The sequence below is a fragment of the Nanorana parkeri genome, unplaced genomic scaffold (assembly GCF_000935625.1).
Source record: "Nanorana parkeri isolate BGI_ZX_2015 unplaced genomic scaffold, ASM93562v1 scaffold2952, whole genome shotgun sequence".
NCBI classification, from domain to species: Eukaryota; Metazoa; Chordata; class Amphibia; order Anura; family Dicroglossidae; genus Nanorana; species Nanorana parkeri.
Genome location: NW_017309220.1, coordinates 2,338 through 11,547, shown reverse-complemented (window position 1 = coordinate 11,547; position 9,210 = coordinate 2,338). Strand labels below are relative to the sequence as shown.

General features: G+C 44.7%; 1 protein-coding gene across 1 annotated transcript in view; it reads left to right on the top strand.

Moving 5' to 3' along the window:
- The window catches only part of HSPA9 (heat shock protein family A (Hsp70) member 9), a gene marked incomplete at its 3' end in the record, with an annotated part of 84,013 nt that overhangs the window by 72,805 nt on the left and 1,998 nt on the right, over positions 1 to 9,210 (top strand). The window contains exons 8-10 of the mRNA XM_018574419.1: positions 2,307 to 2,469; positions 8,235 to 8,327; positions 8,428 to 8,637. Coding sequence (XP_018429921.1) covers positions 2,307 to 2,469; positions 8,235 to 8,327; positions 8,428 to 8,637 — 466 coding nt within the window. The remainder of the gene's footprint in view (positions 1 to 2,306; positions 2,470 to 8,234; positions 8,328 to 8,427; positions 8,638 to 9,210) is intronic.

Sequence of the window (9,210 nt, the reverse complement as noted above, 5' to 3'; positions counted from 1 at the left end):
CATGGCAATATGGATGGAGCTCTGTCACAGCACTGCAGCCCCCACTGGACCTCAGGCTGAGGATCCACCACAGTTCTCGATATGATAGGGAGACTGGGTGGATCTTAAAAAAAGGAAATCAAATTTATTTTATTGTGAAGTGTGTATGTGTGTGTGAGAGATTGTGTCTGTGGTTGTGTGTGTCTGACAGTATTTTTGAGGGTCTGTTCACACTAGTACAGAGCGTTAATTGCACAGTCCATTGCGATTACCGCATTGTACCACGCACAAATCGCACCTACCGCAAATTCTGGTGTGGGAGTTGTGTTGCATTGCCATTCATTTGAACGGCACCCCAAACGCATCTCCTGTCCACAGTTTGATTGCCCGCATCGGAACGTGTGGTACCGCAATGCTGTGCGTTCCAATGCGGTGCGACTTGGTTCGCGACTTAATGACCAAGGACAAATGTGGGTCCTGAGGTTACACGGGTTGAGAACCACTGGTCTAGACAGTCACATAAGATCTTCACCGCTAATAGCAACCGGAGAAACCACTCAACCCACGGTAATATTACCAACTTATTCACCAGGGATGGAGGCCCTCACCAAGAAGTACAGAACCTCCTCTACAGATCATGTCCATATCTCTCGTGTGATATTGTACAATAAAGGAACTTTTATTGTATAAAAACCATATAATTGCAGGCTAAACAGCCTGCAAGGCGCCTCCTTTTTTTCTCTTTTGTTTTTTGACTTACTATCTAACAGGACAGATCTGCTCTATCCCTGGAAACGCCTCCTGCTGCAGACTGAGGTATCTTTACTGTAGTTTCTATTGTCCCATTATTTAGGAAACATGTCAAGTGTCATTTAGCCACAATTACGCTTGTGACCTGTTTCTTCAATAAATAGTCAAAAACATTAAACTTTGCTTGAGTGCTGGTTATCTCCGTCTTCTACAATCCTGTATGTGATGGTATACCTACTAGAGTGCTCTGTCCCTCAATAAATATTGTGGATGAATTGGTGAGTACAAAACCTCTTTCAGCTCCCTTCCTCAGGAAAATTGCTACTCATGGCTTCCATGGATGCCACTGATGGGGAAAGTCCCATTAAAGGAGAACTATGGGGTCAGTGTTTTTCCCCATAGTTCTCCTTAGGGTAACGTGAGGACACAAACTAGCGTCCTCCCGTTACCCTAAGCTCAGTATACCGCGAGCTATAGCTCGCGGTATACTGAGACGCCGCACCTGGAGCGGATCCCGACGTAGATGACGGGGTCCGCCCAGCTGCGTGAGTGACAGCTGGCTCTGCCTACCTAGAGGCAGAGCCAGCTGTACCCGCCCCCTCCCCAGTCCGTTCCGCCAGTCAGCGCTGGCAGATCGGAGAGGGGAATCCAGCCCCTCCCCCTGTCACGGCAGAGAGCCGTGACAGGATCGAGAGGTGAGGGAACCCGGTATGTTTTCCCTCACCTCCCGATCTACTGAGCCGACCTGTGACAGTCTCATTGTCACAGGTCGGCTTAGAACTATAAGGTGAGTGGAAATCACTCATCTCATAGTTCTCCTTTTAAATGTAGACTATCGAAGTAACTTTGAGCGTCCTTCCTTGTACTTCGTTCCTTTAAAACATGTTCATCCCCGATATTCAGCCATAATAAAAGCAAATTGAAACCCTCATGGTGCAGTGTTTTACATTTTATTATTCAAGAAAGATTTATTTCAAGATGTGCTAAACGTGTGTTGGCTGTTCACATGCAGGCAGCGCTTGTGGTGAGTGCATAGCCACTGGGGGAGCTTTTTGGGCACGTGGAGGAGCACTATCTAACGGAACACACTGAATTAGCTTGATACCAAGTTGCTGTATCTATCTGCATTGGATTGGGAGGGAGTCACTCTTTCTTTCACTTGAACAAAAGTTTTTCATATTTTCACTATTAATGACTGGACTGTCTTTGGACTGATTATTTGTTTTTTATCCAATTTTTTTTTTTTTCTATGGTGTGATTTATTAACTCATCAGTCCCATATTTTCACTGGCTTTGCACAATTTTATTTGCTAGATTGTATACATTTTACAATATCAATACTATTTCTATTTAGGCAGTTTATATATGCACTTTATGTGCGCACTTCACATCAAGGTTTTGAGCGCTGTACAGTTATATTGATTGAGGTTTGACAGCCTTAGTGTAGCAGCTTTTAACCCTTTAATGCTATTCATCTGATTCCATTAGCGCAGATCATCTACTATTAAATGTAGACTATGAATATGGTGCCATGCAATATATGGATGTTTTTCCTTAAACTTTTTTTTTTTTAACAGCATTGCGGTCTATGATCTTGGAGGTGGTACTTTTGATATTTCAATCTTAGAAATACAAAAAGGTGTATTTGAAGTGAAGTCTACTAATGGTGACACCTTCCTTGGTGGAGAAGATTTTGACCAAGAATTGTTGCAGCATATTGTAAAGCAGTTCAAAAGAGAAGTAAGATATTGTTGTGATTTATATAGTGTCTACTGGTATATAAGTAGGAAATCATGCCTAGTAAACTGGTGGGAATTAAACTGATCTGTAGTTTAGTAACAGTAATTTGTAATTTCTTCATCAAACATCACAGAAAATGTAATTCTTTAGCCATTGGGTTATGCAGCTACCTTAAGTGACACTTGGACACTCGGTCAAAGCTGTAGGAAAGTGGTGCATATCCCCTCCCACTCCCGGGCTGCCTCAGTTTTTTTTTTGCTAGTGTGCTTAGCTGTTGGATGCCTTCTCTCTTCTGCACCATTCTGCAAGACTCTTCTAGCTAGCTGCCCTAAGGCCTGGTTCACACCTGACCGTTTTGTAGCGCGTTCAACGCTCGACGAACGCTCTACAAAACGCTCAAACATCTAAATCCCATTGTATTCAATGGGTCTGGTTCACACCTTGCCGTATTATCGCCCGTCCGAACGCGATACAAAACGGCCTACGCCCAAAGAAGTACATGTACTTAGGGCGTTTTGGTCTCGCGTTTCCATTGGGAAACGGGCGTTTTGTCACCGCGAATCGCGGTAGAAACGCACATATTCAATACGCCTAGGTGTGAACCCAGCCTAATACTGCTCCAGCCCTTTCAGCACCTTCAACAGCTCTCTGGATCAGTTTTTTCTTTTTGACATGATGGCACACCTGATTTATCCACTGAGGTGGGGACCACGCAACCTAATAAAGATTCTGGCGAGAGTTCCCCTCTCTCTGAGAAAAACATTTCTGTTAGTCTCATGCTGGGCTCCCCATCCCCTTCACTGCTAGCATTAAGGGTCCTACTTCCTCTAGGACACCCTCTATGACAAAGCCTTCTTGCCATAGTTTAAGAAGTCCTTTCACATGTTTCAAGCCCAAATAGTGCATGTAGTTCTGTCACAATGCCTGGTCCACCAAACCCCTCTTAAAGCTGGGAGCAAACACACTGCAATGGGGGGGCACGCATCTTTTCAGCCTTCTTAGCACTCTAGGTGAGGGACATTTCCAATGCCCGGATTCAGTGTTGTAGCCAAAGGTTACAAATTGGAATTTCGCTACCTGCCCACTCCTAGTTTCCTTCTATTCAATTTACCCACATCTCCTGGAAGGGGAGCAAATGGGTTTGCCCTGTCCTAGGCCCAAAGATCCTTAACTGGTTCCTGCAGGTCCAAAAGTTCTATATTATACCTGGCCTGTCATTGCCTCCCCAGGAATTGGAGACTGGCAAGCAAAAAAACAAATCTTAAGACCAGCCCAGGATCACCTCTCCTCTATTTGTTATTTTTTTTTCCTCTTCTTTTTTTTTAAATTTTTACTAGTGATCTAGAGAAATTTACTTTTTTTTTTTTGTCCTTAAGCTCTGCTTGGAAAAGTCTAACCAATTTTTGCTAGACTTTTTTTTTTTAATTTTTCTTCCATTGACTTTAGTCACGATTCTTGACTAAATCCTTGCTCGAGCAGTTAACACGGCAGCCATCTGGGTTGGTCTTTCCTCAGCCACCAGGAGCACTGTAGCTAGCCCCAGCTGGACTAGATGTATGGGGTAAGCCTGAAAGTTACTTTTTGGGCACTGGGCTCCACTTGTGGCACTTTCCAGACAAGTACTAGTACTTGTACTTGTACTTGTACTTGTACCCCAAGCTTCAGAGTGCTTTCCAGGACCAGCTGCATCATCGCTATGCGGTTGCAGCATGTCTGCATCTAGACCGAGGTCATCCGCTTATACGGGTGACCTCCACTCTCACACAAATGCTGGGGATGTAAAATCTGTCCCCACTACGGGCAGTTATGTCTGTGATCTGAAATCCAGTGGCCCTGTGGTATTTGGCCCTTCAGCAGTCTCACTATCAAAACCCCCATACCCTGTTGTCAGGGGCCTCTACTGCAGTTGCAGAAGACCAATTCCCCAAGCCTTTACTTGCAGAATCAATTTCTGATCTTCCCATCATATTTGACTGGTGGCCCAGCCTCTTCTCTTACCTTCTCCCATCCCCCATAGTTTATCTCTGAGATTGCTCTTGAGGCAACAGACTCCTGCTGTCACCTCCAGGATTATAAAAGGTGGTTTAAGCACTTATTGATGCAGTACATGCTACCTTGCATTTAGAGGATCAGTCTGCTGTCTCCAGCCTTGGGTTTCTAGAGCTCCTACAGCTGAAAAAACCTTTCTCCTACACATGCTGTTGGAGGTATTCTTCTGTGTCCACTGGTAGCGCCCTGAAGGGTCCTGGGCCCCACCTGAAATTGTTGGAATGCTTTACTTTTTGAGAGAACTTAATTGGCAGTCTATACCAAAGTGGATCCACCAGTAACCCACCTTAAGAGCAATACTAGACAGGTAGAGGATGAGGTTGTGCTTGTCTTTTAAGCATTGTACTGATCAGCATCTGGAATCTCTCCTAGTTAAATCCTAGTTTTCTCTGGCAGGTTCTGCCCTCCAACTTGTTTTGGCTGTGCACCCAATCTGCTAAACTGTGGCAGAATGGGTTAGGTTTCTCAAAAAGGAGCTTTCTACCTCTGGGGTGGACCCCCCTTACTAATATAACATTCTTACAACAGATGTCTGGAGACTTACACTTGAGTTGTGAGATCTTGTTTCATCTTGTGACCCGATTGGGTCTAATGTCTATACAACTGCGCAAAGCCCTCTGGCTATGCTGTTGGGACACAGATGAAGTATCCAGGGAGTGCCTGACTCACTTTATTTGCCATCTCTTCTCTCCTACGATTTACATCAAGGATTCCTTAAAAGGCAGGAGCACATGCTTCAGTGTAAAAAGTTAAGGGAAAGGTCGAGTGTCTCAGCCTTCTCAATCTGCCCCAGTGAAGTGAATATGACCCGGCTTGCTAAACCTGTTTTTCAGTCACACTGCAAGGTGGGAAGCAAGAAACTTGCTAAGACCTCAGAAGCCTTCAGCATGAAATCCCTCACTTTTCCAATTGGGGGAAATTTTTCTAAGCTGATCCATTCTTGGGTGGCTTTCCCCTCAGGCATTCATGTGCAGAGTTCCCTTTTGGGCTTACAAGGGAGCCTTGCCTCTGACTCTGACATTCTCTTCAGCTGCTCACACTACTACTCTACTACCCTGTGCCATCTCCCAGATTACCAGGTCTTCCTCTTCTTTAGTTCTCCTAATCTCTGTGTCCCTTGTTCTAGTCCCCGTGTCAGCTTGACCTCTGGAGTACCCTTACGGGGCACCACTCTCAATTTACCTCGGGGTGAGTAAGGTCATCAGTGGAATCTGGTACCCCTCAGCATTTCCCTTTTCCAGAAGGACTCCCTTACCCAACCGTTCATCTGGATCCAGCTGTGGCTGTGCTTTGCTCTTACAGGGATAAATGCCCTGTTTCCCCGAAAATAAGACCTACCCCGAAACTAAACCTAAGACCTTGTACTTTTTTGGGGAATTGCTAAAATATAAGACCTACCCCAAAAATAAGACCTAGTTGTGACCATTCCCAGGGCCGGTGGTGGCATAAGGGGGAACTTGAAGAGGCAGGAGAGAATCAGCGGTGCCAGCGCTAGAGGAAGCAAGGCGGTCCGGGGGGAGCAGAACTGCATAAGCCAATGCTTCCTCTATAGCGCCGGCTCCTATCACAGGCGGAGTGATGCCAAATGCACTCCGCCTGTGAGGAATCGATAGTGAAAGTGCGCTTCGCTCATTCTGGCCAGCGATTGGTTAGCAAATTTCTCTTGGAAAGGTACCGCACCCCTGATTGCCCTGATCACCATATTTTTGTACATGGTTACATGTAGACTTTTCTACATGAATCTGTGGATTGTTGTACATTAAAAAAAATAAGACTGTGTGTGTGTGTTTCCCCCACGATTGCAGTGGCTGGAGACCCTAGCAGCCATCACCACTGAATGACTTAACACATGTAAGATCCAGACTGACCTGGCTTTATCAAGATTCAGCTTTGGAAAATGACTTGCACTTATTGGTGGTGTAAACAAGCATAGTTCCTCACTAGAACCCTTTTGTCCCCTTGTCTGTAAACGGGGAGCAACCCCTCTCCACTTTTGCAGGAGCATAAGGTGTTTAGGTGCCTTTATCTTAGTGGCACCTTTTAGTCTACCTCTGCTCCTTTTCCCTGTAGTTGTGGGTTGTGTTTTGGTATGGTCTCTGGGGAACAGGTAGTTCCTGGCAGATTCTACAGGGAGCCTCTTTCACTGGAGAAATTATAATTGGGCTGTGTTCTGGTATCCCAGAACAGGCGGTGCCTGCTGCATTGTGGTATTCTGCTCTGGGTAGGTCTACCGGTGTGAACACTTTGGAACACCTATTTGGGTCCTTCTTCCTTCTAGGAAGTCTTTCACTTCCTAGAAGGAAGTCTTTCCTATGTTGGAAAGTTAGTCTGAGTATGGTTGTGGATTATGCCATGGGTCTTAGTCCTTCCCATGCGTATCCCCTGGAAACCAATTATTCCCACTTGGTAGCTTCTGGGTGTGAAGGTGAGGTTCTTGCACCTAGGTGCATCTCAGACCCTGTCTTGTAGATTAAGAATTTGAGTGGGCCTGAAATCTCACTTGGCAGAACAGAGTAATCTTTTGCTGCTGGTATCCTCTGTTAGGAACTGGGAATTTAAGATATTCTGTAGAACCTGTGCATCTGGTGTTAGTCCTCTTTCCATTCTGCTGATCTGCAGATTTGCGTAGGAGGCCTTTCTGGCAACATTGCCTGTTCTAGATTTTTTTTCAGGTGAATGTTCTTCCCTGTCCTGACAAGACTCCTGTTCTCTGTACCAAGGACCCTTTTGCTTCTTTAGATTTGGAAAGTCTGGAGCATTTTTTAGCCCTGTGACTCTTGCATTTAAGACTAGGTAGGATCTCTTTCTCTAGTTGTCCTTCCAGGACAGCACATGGGAGCATGACTCCACTCCCAGAGGCAGGAAACACAAAGGCTTTTCTGGGGCTTCCGGTTACATCACTTCCGGTCCAGCGGCGGAAGATGCTATTTTCGTCCGGAAAGCAGAGACTCATGGCACCCTTGCTAATTTCTCCACTGCGCTCTCTGCAGGATGATCTCCACAGAAGAGGGAGCGGTGGGAGTGACAAGCTTTGGCAGCACTGGCCAGGCTCAAGTAAAGAATTTGTGCGGTGGTCATTGATTCTTACCTGACTGGGGCGTGGTTGGCGTGTGTGTAAAGGGACTTGTTTTTATACAGCTTCCTTTTTTCTTTTTGCTAGCCTTCCACTTTATTCCTGTCTGGCTAATAGTTGGTGTTGGGCTCACAGCCTGTTCCTTTGGCATAGGTTCTCAGGGGTGGAGTGTGCCCCAGTCCTCTAGGTTCTGAAAGTATTTTTTTCTATATCTTCTTTTTTTTTTTTTTCCATTTTAGTTTAACTTTTTTAGTTTAACTTTTTTAACCTTTTTTTACTTAATTGCTGGGAGCAATAGCCAGCCTGCTATTGGATATTTCAAATTGCAATAGCAGGCTGGCTATTGTACCCGTCCACTGCCTGCTGTCAGCAGAGGAGGGACCTGAAGAAAGTTCTCCATCAGATACTCCTGAGAGCAGCCGCAATCGGAGGGGACACAGACCAGCCCCAGCAGGGAGGAGAGAAGCTAGGGATGTACCGTATTTTCAGCCGTTTTGGTACAATCGACATTTTGACTGAAATTTCAGTGCATCCCTGCATACTATTGAGGCTAACACTTCAAAAATGCATATAAAAAAATGGTTGATACCCTTCTAACGACATGCTCTATATGTAGTATAAAACATGTATGTTTCTTTTAAAGACTGGTGTGGATCTGATGAAAGACAACATGGCTTTACAAAGAGTGAGAGAAGCAGCCGAAAAGGCAAAATGTGAATTATCTTCATCAGTGCAGGTAGTTTTATTTTTTCTAATTTAATAAACATTGTAATGTCCTACAATAACTTATCATATGACTTAAAAAAAATAAAAATTAATTACCTGTGTATATGCAGACTGATATTAATTTGCCATACCTGACTATGGATGCTTCGGGCCCAAAACACTTAAATATGAAGCTGACTCGTTCTCAGTTTGAAGGGATTGTGGCTGAATTAATTAAAAGAACGATTGCGCCAAGCCAAAAAGCTATGCAAGATGCAGAAGTCAGCAAGAGTGACATTGGGGAAGTTCTTCTAGTCGGTGGAATGACCAGAATGCCAAAGGTAAGCTATAAATTGCTTGGGTATAGAAATATAAAAGTTTTAGATTCAGACTGGGCATCTTTAAATTCCTGCTGCAGGAATACCAGATTTCCCCTTTAGATGCTGCTGTACCCATTACAAGTTAATGACTGGGTGACAGCAACCACATCTTTAAGCAGCAGTCTGCATGTAATTGTAAGTTACATGCCGTTTGGAATGGGTTACTGTCCCTGGACACAGGATAGATACGTGATCTATTCAAAACTGTGTGTATTGCATGCGGACTGACACAGCTGCAGCCATGGTCACCTAGACACTAACTTGAATGAGCACAGCTGGAATGCCTGCTGCAGGAATCCTAAATCGCCCAGTGTGAATGAGGCCTTAGATTTTGGTTTAAGTAGTTGTGTAAACTTTTTGTAATCTTATCTAGCGCTTTACTTTAACCCTTTCCCTGCCAGCGCTGTAAGGCAAACGGCAGAATAAAACCTACGGCGGAACTTATACCAGAACTGTTCCCCAGACAGTCTCTGTTTAAATGAATAGCGGTCATCAGTGGCTCACAAGCCGCTGATGACGGCTATTAACAAAAAT